Below are 19,901 nucleotides of genomic sequence, written 5' to 3'. Positions count from 1 at the left end.
GTACAATCAAGCAAAGCGGTACGGTAGTGGCTATGGGTACCAAACGTGGTAAGCTGATCACGTTTGATATGGAAGATGCACCAGAGTGTCATCTGGCCGTAAGCGTGGAGCTTTGGCATCGCTGGCTCGGGCACGCGTCCGCCACGCAGTCAACGAACTCGTTAGCTCGGGAGCACTAGAATCCAAGACAATAGTGTGTGATACGACGGGAGCCTGCAGGGTCTGCGCATTGGCAAAGCAGACACGCGTCCCATTCCCACAACTCGAGGGGAAAAAGCATTAAGGAGCAAGGCGAGCGGCATTTTAGAAACGTATGCTCGGACGTCGCCGAGCCGATTACCTTATCGTCTGTGTCAGACTCTCGCTACTTCGTCACGATCACTGTGATGTCGGCGCGTTTCTCGATGGTTTATCTGATGCGTGCCAAGTCCGAAGTTCTACAGCACTTCATCAACTTTCGGACCTACATCGAGGCATCATCAGACACGTGTGTTAAAGTTTTAGGAAGTGACAATGGCGGCGAGTATATCAGCAAAGATTTGCAAACGTATTGTGAGAAACCTGGAGCAATACAGCAGCTCACGGTTCCGAACAACACGGAGCAAAATGGAATGAGAGAGCGCCTCAACCGCACTTTGGTCGAGATGGCGCGCTGCATGCAAAAGGAAAGTAGACTTGGAAACAAAGTTAAGCGGGAGCTGTGGCGACTGCTGCAAATGTTCGCAGTACTTTTCCATCAGCTAACCAGATCAAATCCTCCTATGAACAGCTGTACAAGCGACGGCCTCATTACGAGCAGATGCGAATTTTTGGATGGCTGATGACCGGTAAGCGAGTTATAAGGGCGTGCATTCAACAAAGTCGTGCCGACTAAAAGCTGAATTCGGCAGTCAAAGCTACATTTACTGCTTCTTCAAAAGAAGACGAATACACACAGAAAACCATTGCTCTGGCCACGCCAGTGCAGAGTCCCTCCATGAAGACGGTTACTGCGACCGCCTCGGGGAGAGGATCGGCTGCCATCCCGGCAATAAGAGCACTCAACACTTGTACAAATTCCACCAATCCTTCTTTCCCTGACGAGCAGAAGGGAAAAGTGATCTTACGCGATACGCCTGGTTTGGCGGGCGAGAACAAAGCTTACCTGACGCTTCTGCTCCTTCCAGGGGGGAACGCAGCTTCAATCGAAGCCCCGCACGTTACTGCCCATTCTCGCGCTCGGCCCCCGCGCTTGGAGATAGCTAGCGCGACGCGCTATTGCTCATTTTGAAGCATGGCAGATGTCATAGCCATCTCGGCCTCTCTTCTCCAGAGAAGAAGATTCTCCACATCTTTACCCTCGAAGGTCTTAACGCTCACCATGAGCGTCCTGTGTAGGAAACAATTTCCGTCATCGACGGTGGCGTCATAGACACTGTCGACGCTGACAGCTTCTGCTGTAAGTGCACTAGCAGAGCATTTTCATAGTTTGAAAACGCCTCTAGGCGCGCGCTTAAGGTCTCGGGCCCTTGCGCAACGAGGTGCTCCACGCCCTCGGGGCCCATCTGGGACATCAGCTTGTAAATGCCGTCCTGCATGCCCTGAGGCAAATATAAGTATCCATCCATCCTCACAGATAATCAGTAGTAACGACTCAGGCGTAGATTGACTATAAGTGCTGCCAAGTGCAGCGGGACTGCCGTAGCGCTTGCTTAGAGAAAGCTAAGCTAAGGTCACCGACCTTACGTTCTTTTAAAGAACCAGTACAAGTGTAGCGGATCGCAATCCGCTACTTCTAAGAACTAAAGCCTTACCAAGGCTAACGAACACTTCTGTTCAAAATTGAAATCGTATTGAACTTATATAGCTGCGGCAGAGCCGCCAATACTCAAAACCCTTGCTTTTCCTAATTAATTTAGAAATTCCTAATTAATATAGCAAACTTAGTTTATATAGTAATATTGCCGCGCGGTGGCTACTAATTACGGTGTAGCCACTTTGTTATTACACTAACTGTCTAATACACACCAATGTATGGTCTCACAATCTTGTGCGACCCCGTTACATGTGTAGTGACCGGGGCTCGAATACGTATACGCCTACACGTCTTTCGCTTCAGTAGCGGGATACGCCGAGCGGAAGCCGTATTCCACACGAGAATCTAAGACTGAACGTGGATACGAATGCATGAGAGCCGTCCTGTAGGCAGCTGCTCCTGTACATCGTCGAGGCGGATAATTATAATACCACTTCCCCCGGAAGTGGTCTTATAGCCGAGATGTCAGGGTAAGGACACGGTGTCCGCAAGGTTCGAGCTGGGCTCACGTCGCATTGTCAGTAGTAATGCATATTAGTTAGGTTTTACTATATTAATTAGGATAACCTAGGGTACGGCAACTAAAACAATTAAATACAGTTTCAGTCTTGAACAGAAAAGTTCACCTGCCTAGGTTAAGGTTTGAAGTACTTGGAGGTAGCGGGTTGCGGTCCGCTACACTCGTACTGGTGCTTGGAAAGAACGTAAGGTCGCTGACCTTAGCTTAGCTTCCTCGAAGCAAAGAGCTCCGGCAGCCCGGCTGCACTTATGCTACTATATAATATGTATCACTCCCAGATACTTGCCGTTCGGTATAATATGAACCATACCTTAATTATGGGATCACTACGCACCTTACATGATTTTTACTATTTTATTTAAAGCTTGTAGATCTATAAATAACACTTTAACATTGAGCAAGAAAAGTGAAGTTGCCTGGAAGGTTCTCGTTTTGGCATCTCGGAGGTCATTCTCTGCGTGATTAAACGCGAAAAATCCTCGTCGACGCCGTGATCTTCTCACAATCTTATTTACAACCCGAAGTAATGACTGTTTGACTAAGGGGAATTTTAGTTTGGCGATATATTTCACGTTAAGAGCGTAAACTTTTTAGTGGCTGATAAATCGAGACCTATGATTGTTTATTGAGTAACACTACATTCTGCAGGCTTAAAGTTTTGCGTCATCACAAATTTCATAGCATCATTTTCAGGTTGGAAGATTAGACACCACAATTGAATTCCGATAATGGGTGCATCCTGATCACATGTGTCAACATTTTCTATCAGACCTTTCCTCATCAGAACTTGCGTAGTAACATATATAAGACATTTTCTAATACTTACCATGACGACTATTATTTTAGCTGGTCGAAGACTTGTCGGCTGAAGTTGGTGAATCGACGAGTGATTTAGGCAAATCGTCTAGTTCAGACCATAAACTTTTGCATCAATCTATTGCTATAAATAAATTACGAAGTGAAGGTAGATTTTCGTATAGAGCGGGCCATAGAGTACAGCTTAGCTTTTCGTAGAATTCAAATGTTCTCTATTTTAGATGCCTGCACAAGCCATTTACCAATAATTTGAGGATGCGAAGAGGTAAGGAACGTTGGACGCACTTGGATGACGAGCGCTTAAGCCAGGCGTTACTCGCTGTGTTCGCCAGCCACAGGGAAGTGATGCTGAGTGATAATTGCGCGCTTTGGAAGCGCGTGCATAAACGTTACCACGAACTCGTATTGGCGGAGCCGGCAGCTGTGCCAGACATAACAGTTGCGTTACGCAGCGCTCGGTCGCTTCACACTCGATGGGCGCGCGGCATTCGACCTGACATGATTTTGTTTGCGTCGCTTGTAGACAAGGTGTGTGCATTAAGATTGCGGTCAGTGTAAAGTAAACACTGCTGACGCACTTCTTTTGAACAGCTACAAAAGGCTGGCAAGAAGCCCCTCAAGGCTATAGAGCAGGCTGAAAAGCTTTTTAAAGAAGAGCGTAGTGAAATTAATGCGACTATTATGCGTCGGTTTGTACGGGACCGTCAGCAACCAATAATTACTCCAAGCGACTTGGAGGCATATGTGGTTCATCCCAAACTCAAATTTGAATCTTTCCACTTTCGTCACTGCTACGAAATTTTGCGATCAAATCGTCGATTTTTGGAGGTGTTGCTTGGGCAGGATGGAGATCATAAGGTGGGCACCTTGCACAAGCGGCGTCGAGTTAGTGGCACTAATGCCACGGATGAGATAGAAGACAGCTTTTTAACGTCGAGCGACAATTCGGACACCTTCGACTTCCATAATAACAAAGAACATAAAGCAATAATGCAGGTAACAACTGAGCCCTACCAGACTAATAATTTGGAGAGGCCAACTTTGCCCCATTCAAAGTGGCAGGTTGCTGCCAATAATATATCGACGCAAGTGAGAACACCAGCATCTCCCTTAAATGTGGCATCGCATGGGTCCAGCAGTGTTGTCGTTTCTTTTGACGATAATGGTGAATATTCTCAGATCTCGCGCCTTGAGTGTGACCGCGATATAGCGAATGAGTTTATTCGTATACGTACAAAGAAACTGGAGGATGATAGACGCCTTAAGCTTATCGCGGAGCTACGAGGCGTCGTGGAGACAATTGCAAAACTCGCGAAGCAGCTCGCTTGGACAGGAGTTGCATCGACAACATTGGCAGCAAAGACTGGTTTGATTTGTTCTGTGCTGGACGAAGATGTGCTGCGAGATATCGCCTTCTTTCGCGCGGAAAAGAAACGATTGCAGCAGTCTATTGCTGCCCTTGACAGCGACATCATTAGATCGAGTTGAAGACGAAATGAAGTTGTCTTCATGACGCCAAGGAGTTTGCTGGTGTACATTCTGATGAACAGATGCTGTCCTGAGGTATCCAGCGTTACAGCTTTGTAAAACTCCGAAGCTCTCATGGATGTATTCAAAAATTCGCCAGGTAGATCGAGTTACCTCACGTAGCTGTTTTCCTCAACATCCCAATGCAATTTTCAGCCTTCTCTGTCTAACACCCTTCAAGGATAATGATTGACTGGTGCACCACGAGATTATCAGTTTCTGTGCCAACGTCAAATTAAGCTGGCGGACTTCGTATAACAATATAATTTCAATAAATTCTACCCGATAAGCGCTAGTCCAAGAACGTTTGGTGACTTCGCCAGTCCTGCTTGTGGAGTTCTCCGGCCGCTTCGCAGAAAAAACCGTTACGGCGGATATGCTTTCTAGATATGGCATATAGAGCAGGTCTCCGCCATCCGCGCAGCCTATAAAGGCTAAAATTTTGCCCTTCGTGGTTTTTATATCTTGATACACTATACTTTTTCAGAAGACACTGTTGAGCGCATCTTTTCAAAGTATTTTTAGTCATAAAAAACATCATGAATGAGGCCCAAATAAACTACCGAATATTAGTTTGTCAGCTGATATAGCATATTTACAGGCGGTTCATCGTTCGTCCGACTTGGGTGGAATGAAGGCTATGATCTGACTTGCCATATGCTTACATAATCTCTTTTTTCAGCAGAAGCAGATCACGGACTGAAGATAATATGCGTGGAACCTGGTAAACGTGGTGATGACTCCTGCAAGCTTTTTTATTAATCCCCTCACTTATAGTCTTAAGCAACTTGTAATTGTAATGCAATCAAAACTTCCACACTCATAACTGCCTCAAAGATCGGATAAATTCTGAATACTGCTACATGACGAAATTTGATATGGTGAACTCCTTTGGTTGGAGCTCATACAGTTAAAGGCTTTGACATTAGCTCGTTTATATTTAGGAATGATTCAACCGGAGAAAGCTTGCGACATTTCATAACGCGGCAGAGTGATTGTTTCAAGATGTTGCCTTCCGCATTTGAGTGCAAAACGAAATGGCGAGCAAAACGATGGTGCGATTTCGGGGCGCCCGAGGACAGCTGGTCCTCTACAATCCAGAATTTGTGCCATTTGAAGGTTAGAAATTCGAGGTCGACAATCTATGCATTATAATACTGACTCGCATTGATGACCTTGCAGTGGCCCAAGAGTTGGATGGAATGTATGGGTATCAACCACGAGGTAGGTTCGGTATGTAACCAACACGATCGTCATTGACTATATTTTTGCCTTTGTAGAAGCTGTTGGTTGCCTTGCCGGTAAAAAAATTTTAATGTTAGCTCAACTTTAATTTTTTTTGGCTAATCAAGTCCAGACGTCATGATCTCGCAGCGGAAGGGCAAATTTCCACCCGCGGCTTTCATTGTACGACAAATTTAATATGGACAGGTGGAATACGATTAACAATTGGAAATTGGAAGCTGATTAATAAGGACACACCGAATTTTTCTTTTGAAAACATCATCGACAGGTATGAATTTTGATAGAGGAAATCGACCCGCAAAGCATTTAATCTAACGAGAGCTGTGCCTCGCGAAGATTGCGAAATGCTGAGAAAGCATTTCAGCACGCATTTGCCATTGCTATTTTTCCAATACCGCAGTTTGCAGAGCTGCAGCTGCTTGCCATCAGCAAATCCATACAAATAAAGTTTTTTCCAGGTGATTATTTCCAATTTCGTGCGGATGAAGGTGGCTAACGTTACATGCCTCAGTCTTTAGTTTATCTCATGCGGTCAAGCTGATGGTATGGCGAGAAGGTTCTAGTTTCTGTGGTCGCCTCTACTGATTTGAATAACAGGTTTCGATATATGAAAAACTTGCCTATGATATCACCACGATGGCTGACGAGTTTAACAAGCGCGTGAGCTAGCTTGGAAATCGTTTTGGCAACACTTCGTTAATTCTTGTCATAACCTACGCGTGCTCAAGTAGGTTAATGACGAGCTACTTACTCGCAAGCACGCCCTTGACACGCTTAAAACGAATTTTCCATTCCTTACTCTTGATGAGTGTGATATGCTGCTCGATTTGTTTGGTAAGTAAATATAAACTTCAAATTGCCTTGTATGAATGCATTGACACTTGCTCAACTAGGTAGCCTTGCGTCGATTGCTCAAGCTGGAGCGGAAAAGCTGCTGGATGTTACTGTTCTGAGCACAAGTACAGCACACGCGATTGAGGAATTCTTTGGTAGTGAATACGTTGCAGAGTAACCAGGCACAAATTTAAGATTTACATATAGCGGGTGGCGGCAAACTCATCTCCACCAACTTTAACTGCGGACATTGGGACGCAATAAAATCAATTTGTCCTTCCTTCAAGCCACTGGTAAACGTAACTCCCAGCTCATGTAGCCGACGCATGCACTTCAGCTCTGCGCCTAAACGAATAGGATTTGAGATGATCACGCGGCACCCACCAATATCCAGCGTTTCGAGTGTAGGACATGAATTTGCGAGTGAGCTAAGCACCGAGAGCGTCAAGCGGCCCTGACCGCCCAGATTCAGATCCTTTAATAGTGTGCAATGCAAAGCTAGAAATCTTAATCCGTCGTCGGTGATACCGCCACGACCAAAACCGAACGGGTTGCTCCTTGAAATGTCAAGTGTCATCAATTTTGGGCAATGAACTCCAAGGGCAAACAAGCAATCGTCGGTCAAGTTTTTCGCACCACCAACCAGAAGTGTTTTCAGATTGGGACAGCTCTTGGCAATGCAAGTGACTACAGCGGATGTTACAGCAGGAGATCCCTTGAGTTTTATTGAGCGCAGCTTTTTACAACGTCGGACTGTAGCTTTTAGACCGTCTGAAGAAATTTGGCGACAGTAACTAAAGTTCATTTTTTCAAGCGACTGCGACAGCTGATCACCGATGGTTTGCAGCGCAGAGTCGGTGAGTCGTAAACACTTGACCGCCCGCACCTCCAACAATTGTTGACTCGCCGCTTCGCAAACGGCCGTGAAATCCGCATCAGCAAGAGTTTGGCAGCCAGAGACCGTCAAATGTGTTAAGTTCGGAAAAAACTTGGCTGCCTTCACCAATGCGCCTTCAGCTACAACGCACCCAATGAGCGTCAACTTCTGGACTTGCGGGCCATGACGCATCGCCAGGAGTTTGACGAGTGTAGTGGCATCTGTACTGCTGTGCCACTGGTGCTCAAGCCATGCGTGGGTCCAAAGAGATGCACTAGCCATTGCCCGTCGCCAGGAGCAATTCACACGCTCAAGGGCAAGCATGTCGTCCATGTAGAGGAAGGAGAGCAATTCGTTTAAGACCGCATCCGGTATGGCAACGACGTTGGTAGTCATTCGTGCTTAAGCTCAATTGTGTTGTTGCAAAAACTGGAGCCAGCGATGCGGGTTCGAGGAAGTGTCGACGTGTATCAATTTCGCCGCATTGATTGGTAAGTCTAGAAGACGTTTTACTTGAGGACAATTATCCATTAAAACCCGCGATGTTGCCGTTTCTAAAATCTAATGTCGTCGGGCGGTGACAAAACCTTATAAGGCTTGCTTCTTAGTTAAGGTGGTCTATACGAGTAATACACTCATCGGCTAATGCGCCTAGCCAATACAATAATGTCTGAAGCGATGGCGATATCGTACTGCAAAACTTGAGCATTGGAAGGGCGTGGAAAAGCCATCAATGAATTTTATATTAGGACGATTACACAATTCCACAAGGGTTCATACGTGTATAATAGTTTCGTTCGTTGGATGAAGCAATTGTTCTTAAGTACATGGCATAAAAACCAAGATTATTGTGCGTATAACATGCATTACATCTCATATTGGCAGCCTAAAGCACCTGACAGTCGCGGACATTAGCACAGCTACTTGAGTAACATTTTAAACTGTCTTCTTTAATGGCGCGTGCAGCTTTTCAAGATGGCGAAAGTATTCATCCAAGAACTTAAAGTACCAGGGCTGATCAAAAGTACCGCGAAAGAAGTTGCATGAGATGTTGACCTCAAGCAAAAGAACGCCGAGATCAGTGATAGCAACGTCCCAACCGCAAAGCGGTACATCCTTCATGAGTTTGAAATGCGCCTCTTCCGCAAGCTCTTTCATCTGTTTAATTTCTTTTATCACATTGCCTGTAATAGGAACACCAGTGTTTGGGTGGTTGGTGATGTCGTGGCCCACGCTAAGGGTTCCGCTGAATAAATGATGCGGACCGACGCGGTACCAGTGAGTGGTCGTTGAACCCTTGAGGATTTTGCCGGACTCCATATCCACGTCAAACATAATAGACTTGTGGTCCGTGGCAGCACCCGCTAAGCCCGCACGGAAAACACAGCTGAGTGACTTGACTCCGTTACCGCCATCTTTTCGCGCCTCAGTCTCACCCAAACCGTACCGCGAGGCCGTAATGATACGAAAAGTTGATAAAGGTGAGATTTCTGGTAGCAGCTTTTTAAGAAATGGCGAGTTGTCGAGTTTCTCTTGAATGATCCAATCTCCCCCGTCAACGGCATTTTTAAAAATGAAAATGCCCATTCCTCCCTCTTCATTGCGGTCCTTAATAACCAGCGAGCCGGGCGATTTAAGATAGGGCGAAATGGCGATTCCAGCCTTCTCTGATTCAAGAAGAAAGTCCCATTTATTTTCCATCACATAACCAGGAGAGTTCGTTTTAAGGCTGTGTAGACTCACTAAGTGACAATTCATACGCCAAAAAGCAAACCAGTTCTGTGGACAAACAAGTATCTGTTCAAAAGTGCGTAAGAAGCGCTCAATAAATCCACCCTGTTTGCTTGAATATTCCTTAGGCAGCTCAAAGAAAGCGCCAATGACGCATAGCCATGGATACACTAATAATAGGAAGGGGAAAAGACTCAATCGCGAATAGCTTACGATCGAAAGTGGCACGCCCGTGCCTGGGATGGCCACATTGCGCAAGTTGGTCACAAGATCCTTGTAAAAGCTTGGGTGACGGTAGTGCGGCTGATCCCACAGCGGGTTCAACAGAGCGATTGAGTACACATACGTCTTAGCGTGTAAATTGTCTGAAAAAAATGGGCAGTCGGCATAGCTGCCCCGACGGACCCAGTAGTACAGCAATGATGCATAAAAGCTAAGCAGCGCGTTGGAGGCGCCTATGCCGGCGGAAATTATGCCGATGACCATAAAGACTTTCAGAAATGCTTGTTTATGCTTGGCAAAGATGAAATAGGAATGACCATTGGGAAGGTACTTCCGCCTATTTGAGATCTATAACGACTGCTTCCTACGTAATAATTACATATCGAGGTTTGCAAATCACATGAATCAGTGTTTTTGTGTGGTAACGGAAACAATTTTAGTGAACTATGGAAGATCTTAAGAAATCTGAAGAAGAAGCATTATCCATGAAACGAAATTAGCGTACTGATTGCGACAGGCATGGTTGATAAGTTAGTTCGCTTGGCCACAAAAAGAGAATACATAAAGGATCAAACTAATTTGTTACGTAATTTGTGCGAATCCCGTGCAAGGAAAACAAGCGAATTTTGAATAAAAAATGCGCTGGTTCCTTGTTTAAGATTTGAGGACATTTTTCCGGGTATGAGATTTCAGGAATGTTACACAAAAGGCGTTTAAGAAAGAAAGTCTGGATTATTGCACGACAAATTCGAATTAGAATTTCCTAGCAACTTCATTAAAAACAGAAAGTGGCGTTGGACAATAAATGAAGATGGATAATGATTCTGAGTGAGGATCGAAAAGCCAATGCTAAGCTGCCTTTGCTGCACAGAAAAGCTGACATAATTTGGGAAGCAAAAAGAGCATCGTAGATTGCTACAGGGCAACGGACAACAATATGCACCTTTAAAGTGCTGCACATCTCTGTTTAGGTATTAATGCAGCAAAAGCTGTAGAGGCGCGATTCGGCCAACCCTCATGCCGCTGATGTTATATCCCGATCAAAAGGGTAGAAATGGCTCGCATCCTCCGCAATCAAGCTCACGCGCATGTATTTAGGTTACGAACGAGTAATTACTCCAATATGCCCACACGATAGGTCTTAGAAGTATTCACACTGCAAAGTTTATATTAGCACGAATTATATATCAAAAAACAATGTAATATACTTGGTGAGATTTGTAGCATATAAAGCTTCCTGAATCAGTTTTTTTCTAGGTTTACATAAGTTTTTACCTCAGGAATGCAGACAATACGAAGAAGCCAGTTTGAGTGCTGCAGGAGTTTGCAAAAAAATAGTCTGACACTTTCGTACAATTGTACAAATATGATATTGTATAAGATTCTACGAAGCCTAAATTACACTTTTGTGTAAATGTGATTATTCATAGGTACCAAGATATCGATGCTACATGTGGCTTTTTAGCCTAACGTCAAGCAATAAAGGTTGTGTTATTCTTGGATATTGTAAAACGCATGTATTGTAGCAGCTTGACTTGAGTTCATACCAATTATATATTACTCTTTAGATAGCAAAGCAACTATGTATCTAATCACGTAAAGGCTGTTGGCTCCACTTCTGGATGAAGTGTACACGCATTCTTAGAGTCAAAGCTTTCTCTCAGCATGGTGCACGACAACTCAACAGCACTTGGTAGTTATTGAAGCAATATCACGCTTGAGTTCTGATGGGATTGAAAAAAATGATCGATTACCTTCCCCCGGGACAATTATACACGCTGGGTAAGCTTATGTCTGTTGTTGATTTTCGAGACCAACAAGACGTGGCACACGATATTACGCTGTGGGAAGACACCTCCAAAAATGCCCAGAACAGGGAGTCAGTGGGAGCACAATTTCACAATGAACGAGTTTGAACGAAAAGACTCGCTCGAAGAGAGGTGCAGGGTTAATGGGTTTTATCATCGAGAACAATGGATTGGTCAAGTCGCGAAAGTTCTAGTAAATTTAGGAGGCTAATGATCACGGCGTGTAACAATCAAGAAAGGTAGACAGTACACGAAGGCATTTAAATGCCGACTTTTTGGACGCGTATCGCGACGGGGATGTTTGTTAAAGCTTTAAATGTTCTGTTGGCCTGCTGGTAAAATTGAGCTGTTAACAGAATGTAATGTTGTTTCGTCTTAGACCTGGATTTAAAATATGATCTCGATTTCTTGATGGTGTGACCTGGACACTCGAGCCAATGGATCGACAGGAAGTCGAGAAAGTTGGCTACCTCGCTCCGCTCTCTTCATGAGAATTGGCGAGGTGCGAGTCCACCTCTGCCGGGAAACAAAAACAGCTCTGATACAGATTCAAATCCACAATTAGTTTGGTATCTGACATAAATTTCTTAATCGCTTATGTAAGTATTGCTAAGTACTGAAGCATAGCTCGAAAGACAGAGTCGCAGTCATAGGATGGGCAGAAAAAGAGATCGTATGTCGTGGTCTCAGTGTCTTTCGGGGATGGTTAGCGACAGATGAAGGCTGGCGCCCTCTTTGTCTAAGCCGGTGGAGCGTAAGAGTGACTAGTTGTCTCGATCTTCAAGGCCAATGTCGGTGAGGCTGAAGGGCGACTGAAAAGTTGCGATTTCGAGACCAAACTTCAACGTTATTATAGATGATTTGTATGTGTCACAATGTTACGGTACTACTGAGTCAGTACTTTCGTGTGGCGTACCCACTGCGCCGAGTAGTGGATATCCTGCGTTTTGTAGCGGGAGATATTAATCACTCGTGAGTGGATCGACAAGTGTAGTCTAATAGGTTTGTAACTTCATACTCACTACAGTTGTGGAGCGGGGCTGCCGTAGCTCTTTTGCTGAGAGGAAGCTTGTTAAAGGTCGGTATCCTTTGTTCTGTACTTAGAACATTTACGAGTGGATCGCAATCCACTTACTCCAAGAGTAACTAAAAACCTTAACCCGAAGCTAAAACACGCAAAGTGTAAATTGTATTTCTCGGTTTCATTTGCGGCAAAGCCGCATTTATAGGTTTTCCGTTTTATATAGAAAGACCTAATCAAATGTATAAGTACGGCTGTTCCAGCCACGTACTGACTTGTTGATTAAGTGTCGCCAGACTATTGTGTTTTCACACCATATTGTGTAGCTCACAACGTCATGTGTGACCCACACCCTTCATACCAGGGCACGTGAAACCCCGTTACACTCTCCCCCTTAAGATTGTGAGCACCTACACATACCATTCAACTGTCCCGCGCGTGTTTAAAACACCTCAACATCACCAGGACCTTTTTCACGAATTCTATGCTCAATGAGCCCTGTGTCAATGAGCCCTGTGACACAGAAAATACCCAGTCTCGCTAGTTTCGAGAACGTCCGCAGGTTGAGCCCTTCTTCTCTCCTGTATACGGTACAACTTCGGACAGCACGTCCGCGGCTTGAAGGGCAGCTCAAGCTCTCGGCAACCGAGTACCACACAGCGAATTGCTAGTGACAGAGTCGCACGACAATAAACACAGACGCGATGTCTACTCCCGACCGCGCGCCACGGGCGTTGGATTACCTCGTCGAGGATTTGGAGGAAATCGACTATAATACTCCGCTCCAAGGGTGGCAAGAAGAAGAGTGCAAGGTACCCCAGCAGTGCGACGTAAGCCCTGCTCGACCCTTGCGGACGCCGTTTTCGATTCCTGACCTCACGACTTCCGGGGGAAGTGGTGTCATTACCAATGACCTCGACGAGGCACAGAAGCAGCAGCTGGTTCCTGTCACAAGGCGGCTCCCATGCGTGCACATCCACGGCTGGTCCTTGACCCTCTTATAGAATAAGGCTTCTGCTTGGCGGGATCCCGCTACAGAAGCGAAGGACACAATCACTAGATCGTTGCGCGTCTACGTGATCGGGACCCCGGACACAGCACAAGCTGAGCTTGACGAACAAAAAGACTTCCGAGCTCGATTCTTGGTTTCTCAAAAAAATCCCGGCGGATACGTACCGCACTCGACTTCGAGCTCAAAGAGGAGGCGCTCCTATACCCGCGATACGGACGTTTCATGTGGTGCTCGACCCCATTGAAACCGCTGCAGATGACGAAAAGCCCTTTGACCGATGGATGTAGCGGCGCCGGAAACTTTCTTGCTGTAAAACTTACAGTTGAGCCACAAAGGGGTGGACGCGCGCGTGAAACGCCAACTTCGGTTTGAGTTTGCCAAAGTTAAGGCGCGTCGCCGACTATCTTTGGACTGGAGCCCTGCGACGTGTCCATCACGCTCACACGAGCTCTGTGATTTCTCACACGGGTGAGTCTGCGACCGCAGCTGCTCAGGCCATAGCTTGGGCTCAACTCATGGCTCTTTGGCGTTCCTGACAATTGCCGAGAAGCGCGGGGCGTACGACGACGCGGAACGTCGTTATCCTCCTGATCATAAGCGCCCACGACGTTTTGGCATTCTTGCCGAAGTGGCACTTCAGACTCCCACGAATTCTCGTAGCCGGGGTACCCCCACCACTTTACATGATACTGAGTTGGACCCTGGCGACGTCGTCGACACAGAAGACGTTCCACATGATAGTGGACACACCATTTTCGTCAAGAATATTCGGCGGCGGACGATGGCGATTGGGATGACTGCCGTCCGATGACTCGCGATGCCGTTCGAGCTCTTCAGGACGAGGTCCGTCGCGATCAGGACTCCGCTGAGCATCATGCTAGGGTCGCATATCGCTGCACGGAAGACTTAGAAAGCTTGGATCACGTTGTGCACCGGCTGCAGAACTATCACGCTCTGTTGGGGTTGGTCCTAGCCGTTGAGCAGACGAATGCTTTGTTTTATGCGGGGTGGAGCGCCTGACGCCATTGGAGATGAAAATCGTTGAACTCCGTGCTCAAAACCATTACTGATTCAGCTTCTGGGTGGTCGAGCGCCAGTGGACACCGCTCGGGCGCCGACGATTCTGTTTTCACTTGCGCCGAATCCCGGTACGGCTTGAGCAAGCTCACATAAAACACCGAGTAGTTGCGCATCCGTTTTGGAAGATTTAGCGTATACACAAGGCCCCACGTGGTCACAACTTTGAAAGGTCCGAAAAACTGTGGACGGAGCTTCGTCTTAAAGACAGCAGAAATTGCATGGTTAGGAAGGCTATTAGCATTTCATAAAACCAGATCTCCGACCTTACATTTCTTTAACCTCTTCTGTCTGCATATTCCGTCTGCATATTCCCTCTGCATATTCCTTCTGCATGTCTTGGCTTTCAGCATCGCAACATGAACGTGTCGTAAAACACTAAATCTGGTAGACAGAAAGACATCGACTTGTGTACAAACAGTGAGAGGGCTGATATCAGCTAGCCGCTTTAATATTTCTCCTTATCAAGCCCTGAACCATGGGATGGCGGCGTCAGTAGGACGCGAGGATGAACGAGCCCGTTCACGTAGAACGGCGTATAACCGGTAATCGAATGCACTGCATTCAGGGCGAACTGTATGAGGGGCAGCATGGCACTCCAGCGCCTCGGAGTTTCAGCGCAGACGCTGCGTAGGACGTCCTTGACGACAATATTCATGCGCTCAAATTGACCATCGGTCTGCGGATGATCCGCTGTTGACATATCCAGCTTGGTACCCAGCACCTTGAAGATTATGACCAAAAATTCCCAGTGAAGCGTGACTCTATGTCAGAGACAATTGACTCCTAGAGTTCATGTTGCCGAAAGACACGCCCGACAAACAGCATCGCTGTATCCACACCGTCGATGGTGTCCGGCACGATGAACCATGTTGCTCAAACGGTCGACGAAGACCACGATACCCGTATTGCTCACCGAAGCCTTTCGGCAGGCCAAGCACAAAGTCCGAACTTAGGACTGCCAACACCCGGAGGTTACCGACAAACTGGCCAGCGGAGTCGCGTCATTCGGAGAGGATTTCACCCTTTCACACGTCTCACACGTGCGCACATAGGTGCTCGTCCATCTGTACAGCTTGGGTCATCAGTAGTAGCAACTCCGTCTTCTCACGACCGAAAAGACCGCTGAGTAAGGTGTCGTAGGCTTCATAGAGGATACGATACCTCAAATACTCATCGTGAGGAACCACAATGCGTGGTATATCCGTCGGGTCGGTGCTAAACTACAGCAATACATTATTTAATGAATATCGGTGCAACTGTGCACGCAATCGCGACGACAAATTGTTGTCCGAGTCCCCAGACTCCCTGCCCCCGAGAGCCCGTAGCAGGGCTATGCACATATCATCACCCGCGTACGTGGCGCGGATCAAATACGTCAGGGACATCATCACCGTCGTGACATGAGCAAGCTCATAATCTGGTTTGCGCGACAACGCATCATCCACAGCATACTGCTTTCCTGATTTATACTTCAATATTCTGCAAAGAAGGAGAGCTACCTGGTCTCCTCTGTGAGAATTGAGGCGACTAAGTTGCAGTGCGTAATGATGCATGATCTGTATAGATCAAGAACGGCTTGGAGCCGAGCAGGTGTGCCCTGTTTGTCATGTGCATACTTCATCGCAAGTAATTCCTTGTCGTGAACTGAGTAGTTCATCTATGCAGTCTTGAGCTGGCGAGATTCGATCGCGACCACCTGATCTCGCCCCTCGGCGTCTGCTTGCAGCAGTGCACAGCCGATGGCAAAGTCCAAAGCGTCACAGACGACACTGAAAGACGATCAGGGTCTGACTACACCAGTATTGGTGTATGCAGGAGGCTGTCTTTGACCCCGTCAAAAACCTCCTGATAGCTCGAAAGCCACGCAGACCGATGAAGCACCCTAAAATAGTTGTTTTCGGCGCCGGAAATGCACTTTTATGCATTAGCTTACAGCTCATTCGCGTGCATGCACTCGGACACTGCTCTTAAATGGATGATGTGGCCCTCTTCATCCGTCCTCCCGTGCTTCGCACAAAGATGTCGTCGAAGTATGTCTGCGTATACACCCTTTGGGGGCTGAACAACTGCGTCACAAGACAATTAAATTTTGTTAGTGCATTTGACAGCCCCCCCACCAGCCACTCCCAGAGCATGTCGCTCGGGGTGCTCACCGCTGTCAGCGGAATATCACTCGCTCTCATGAGCAATTGGTGATACCCATTGACCAAGTTGAGTGCACTGTACTTTGTCTATTCAACCATGATATTTGGGGAACATCCTATCTAGGAATTGACGACTGTGTCGAAATTGTGGCAGTGCTCAGGCGTGAGCGATACGTCACTTGCCGTTCGATTTCCGGACACAAAATGTGGGTGTCGAATGGGGAGACTTGCTCTCACGCACACCATTCCTGCGTCGTTATTTGCACGGAAGATGGCGTCAATGACGTCACACTGCTCCTTGGGCAGGGACCATGGGCGTGTTGGAATCAGGTCAATTTCATTAGGCACACCTCGGTCCGGAGATAGAAGCGACGGTGGGTCTTTGGAAACGACGTCTCGAAATTCCTTTTTCCAAAGAATTGAACGGATCAGGATCGACGATCCATTTTGTGCGCTCAGCATCCTCTTGGTGTCCTCCAAGAAAGCTTCATCCAGAAACGAGGATGAGTTGATCTCCTCTTCCGGCCGTATAATGTCCACTTCGGCTTAGTCGCCTACCTTCCAGGCACCGCCGAACTCTTTGAAGTACATCTCGTTCAGCTCAGGAAGAGCATCCACAGCAGGGATAGCCTCGAGGGTGATGTCACCGCCTTCCTCCCCCGTCATACCGTTGGCGAGGGTGTATACCTATGCCTATCGTCTACGGTGGACGCATCCTGGGTCATGGTTGACGCCCGGCGTCTTGCAGCTAGCATACGGCGTCGCTGTCGCCTCTTCATAGAGTCTATACATCTCATCGAGACCAGTGATAACATGTACTCAGCGTCGTTCAGTGTTAGCACCACTAACTGCTCCATCGAAGCCCTAATGTTATGAAAAAAATCCGACAAAGGCTGCTAGCTCCGCAGTTGATAACGTGCCGCTCCACGTGCAGCACTAGTCGATGCCTCGGACCTCGTCCGACGATACCACACGTGGCATAAAGCGACTGCTTTGAAATGTGACCAATGCTTCGTGGATTACGTGCCGATCCACGTGCATCGCTGAAGCCTCGCCCTCGATGCCTCGGCCCTTGGCCGACCATGCCACGCATGGCATGCAGCGACTGCTCCGATACTTTAGAAGAGCTCAGCGGGTTACGTGCAACTCCTCGATTGGCCTGCAAGCCATGCTTAAACCTCCTGACTGATACACCTTCAGTATTCACCAACTCGGACACTCCGACCTGCAGCACATTGACCGTCTCGGTCCAGTGCCTGCGCCAATATCGTTTTTGCCACCTGGTAGATGTGGGTTCATGACTCACCAAAGCTCCACCAGAAGAATAGCGCGTAGCGCCCAAGGTCTTTGACATCCAGTCCATCCATGGATCATGGTGTTCTAGCCATGCCATATTAAGGATGAGGTCATACCTTGAATTCAAGTCGAAGACTAAGCAGCGTTCCACGCTATCAAGGTCGAGAAGCTTGCACAGGGACCTTCGGCGCCGTGACACATGTCCCCGTCGCTAAACGAACAGTGACGATGTCACTCAACCGCGCCTTCAGCGCCTCAGCATACAGCTGACTCCCTTCTATCGTGGAGCACCAAGCATAATTATTCAACGACCCGGAGGCGATCGGGATGTTCCATGGCATCTCAAACCCATTCACGATCGCTTTCACGACAGTCAAGCCGGTTTGTATACACGTTCCGTGTTCAAGCACGGAGCTCTTCGGGGCTGAGCGTTGCTGACCTCTACCTCTTCGAGGCTCAACAGAGTTCAGTTCTTCCCTAGTAGGGCGTTCAGCGCCCACTGGGTGGTGATGCTTCCCCGCGACAAACCAGAAGACTTGTAAGAAGCGAAATGTCGGGTCGATGAACCTTGACGCGCATTGCCCAGGCAAAACCACTCCGAAGGTGACGGGTGAATTCACGGATATAACACCGTCGGGTGTCCGAACGCAGCTCGTTAGCTCGGAGCTCTCCCTCCTCCTCCTCAGAATAGCTGGGATTCATCGGCTCAAGCTCGCTCGACGAGCTGCTAGAGTGTGCATTTCAACCAAGTGGTGTTGACTTAAAGTTGAACTCGCCAATCTATGCTACATTTACTGCTTCTTCAAAAGAAGACGGGTTCACACGAAAGACTTTCATTCTGGCCACGCCAGTGCGGAGGCTCTCCATAAAGACGGTCACTGTGACCGCCTCGAGAAAAGGATCGACTGCTATACCAGCAATGAGGGTACACTACTCTTTGACAAAGTCCACCGATTCCTTCTTGCCTTGTCGCAAGATAACGAGATCGCACGCGATATGCCTTTTTGGCGGCAATAAACTCCTGAAAGCTTCAGCTTCAGCTCCGTCCAGTAGGGAAACGCTGCTTCAAACGAAGTGCCGCACCTCAGTACCCATTCTCGCTCTCGATCCCCAAGCTTGGAGATAGATAGCGCCTCGCGCTGCTGCCCGGTCTGGAGCATAGCGGACGCCATGGCCATCTCGGCCACTCTCACTGAGATATTCTCTCCATTCTTGCCCTCGAGGATCTTAACGTTCACCAGGAGAGGCTTGGGTCGTGGGTAGTCATCCGTCGCCGATGGTGGCGTCATGGACTCTATTGACGCCGATATCTTTGTTGTAGATACTCTAGCAGAGCATTTCGATAGCTTGAAAACGTCTCTAGACGCGCTGATCGCTTCAGATCCTTGCGAAGCGAGGTGTCGCGCGCCCACAGGACCGAGCAGAGACAACAGCTTTTTAAGCCTGTCTTGCATGCCCTGGGGCAAATAAGAAAACTGCTCCATCCTCATAGAGGGTCAGTCGAAACGACTCAGGTGTAGATTAACTACAAGTGCTACCAAGTGCAGTGGTGCTGCCGTAGCTTTCTCGCTCAGAGGGAGCTTGGTTAGGTCGGTGATCTTCGTCTTATACTTAGATCATGCGCAAGTGTAGCGAATCGCGTTCCATTTACTCCGAGAGTAACTACAACCGTAACATAAGGCTAACAAACTCATTTGTTTGAAATGTAAACTATAAATCTCGGTCTTATTTGTGGCAATGCGGCCTATATCAAAGTCTATAGGTTTTCCTATCTATATTGAAAAACCTAATTTAATGTATAGCTACTGGCTGTTCTAGCCATGTGCTGACTTGTTGATTAAATGTAGCCATTCCATTGTGTGGTCACACAGATTCGAGTGAGTGCTTACAAAGAGTGGTATTGTGATATGATAAGAAATGCAACCCCTTTTTAGGAGTCGTGTAAGCCATGTCAAGCACGTGCTGAAGGGTTT

At 47.3% G+C, this 19,901-nt stretch overlaps 5 protein-coding genes across 5 annotated transcripts; 3 read left to right on the top strand and 2 right to left on the bottom strand.

The window, feature by feature from the left end:
• Nucleotides 1-3,386: 3,386 nt before the first annotated feature.
• Nucleotides 3,387-4,619, top strand: PHALS_03313 (uncharacterized protein; the record flags this gene model as incomplete). Its single annotated transcript, XM_024721877.1, has 2 exons — nucleotides 3,387-3,659; nucleotides 3,723-4,619. The coding sequence occupies 2 exons, from the start codon at nucleotides 3,387-3,389 to the stop codon at nucleotides 4,617-4,619; spliced, it is 1,170 nt and encodes a 389-aa protein (XP_024573010.1).
• Nucleotides 4,620-5,695: 1,076 nt separating this feature from the next.
• On the top strand, nucleotides 5,696-6,915 carry PHALS_03312 (uncharacterized protein; the record flags this gene model as incomplete). The annotated part of the gene is made up of 10 exons (XM_024721876.1): nucleotides 5,696-5,777; nucleotides 5,841-5,882; nucleotides 5,939-5,959; nucleotides 6,016-6,065; nucleotides 6,122-6,171; nucleotides 6,240-6,361; nucleotides 6,415-6,446; nucleotides 6,501-6,563; nucleotides 6,635-6,737; nucleotides 6,797-6,915. The coding sequence occupies 10 exons, from the start codon at nucleotides 5,696-5,698 to the stop codon at nucleotides 6,913-6,915; spliced, it is 684 nt and encodes a 227-aa protein (XP_024573009.1).
• Nucleotides 6,916-6,927: 12 nt separating this feature from the next.
• On the bottom strand, nucleotides 6,928-7,947 carry PHALS_03311 (f-box lrr-repeat protein 2; the record flags this gene model as incomplete). The annotated part of the gene is made up of 1 exon (XM_024721875.1): nucleotides 6,928-7,947. One exon carries the CDS (start codon nucleotides 7,945-7,947, stop codon nucleotides 6,928-6,930), a length of 1,020 nt encoding a protein of 339 aa, XP_024573008.1.
• A 603-nt stretch (nucleotides 7,948-8,550) lies between these two features.
• Nucleotides 8,551-9,831, bottom strand: PHALS_03310 (uncharacterized protein; the record flags this gene model as incomplete). The annotated part of the gene is made up of 1 exon (XM_024721874.1): nucleotides 8,551-9,831. One exon carries the CDS (start codon nucleotides 9,829-9,831, stop codon nucleotides 8,551-8,553), a length of 1,281 nt encoding a protein of 426 aa, XP_024573007.1.
• Nucleotides 9,832-11,309: 1,478 nt separating this feature from the next.
• On the top strand, nucleotides 11,310-11,586 carry PHALS_03309 (uncharacterized protein; the record flags this gene model as incomplete). The annotated part of the gene is made up of 2 exons (XM_024721873.1): nucleotides 11,310-11,446; nucleotides 11,514-11,586. 2 exons carry the CDS (start codon nucleotides 11,310-11,312, stop codon nucleotides 11,584-11,586), a joined length of 210 nt encoding a protein of 69 aa, XP_024573006.1.
• Between the last annotated feature and the right edge of the window lie 8,315 nt (nucleotides 11,587-19,901).

Source organism: Plasmopara halstedii, assembly GCF_900000015.1.
Source record: "Plasmopara halstedii genome assembly, contig: Scaffold_218, whole genome shotgun sequence".
NCBI lineage: Eukaryota > Oomycota > Peronosporomycetes > Peronosporales > Peronosporaceae > Plasmopara > Plasmopara halstedii.
This window is presented reverse-complemented; position numbering and strand designations above follow the sequence as displayed.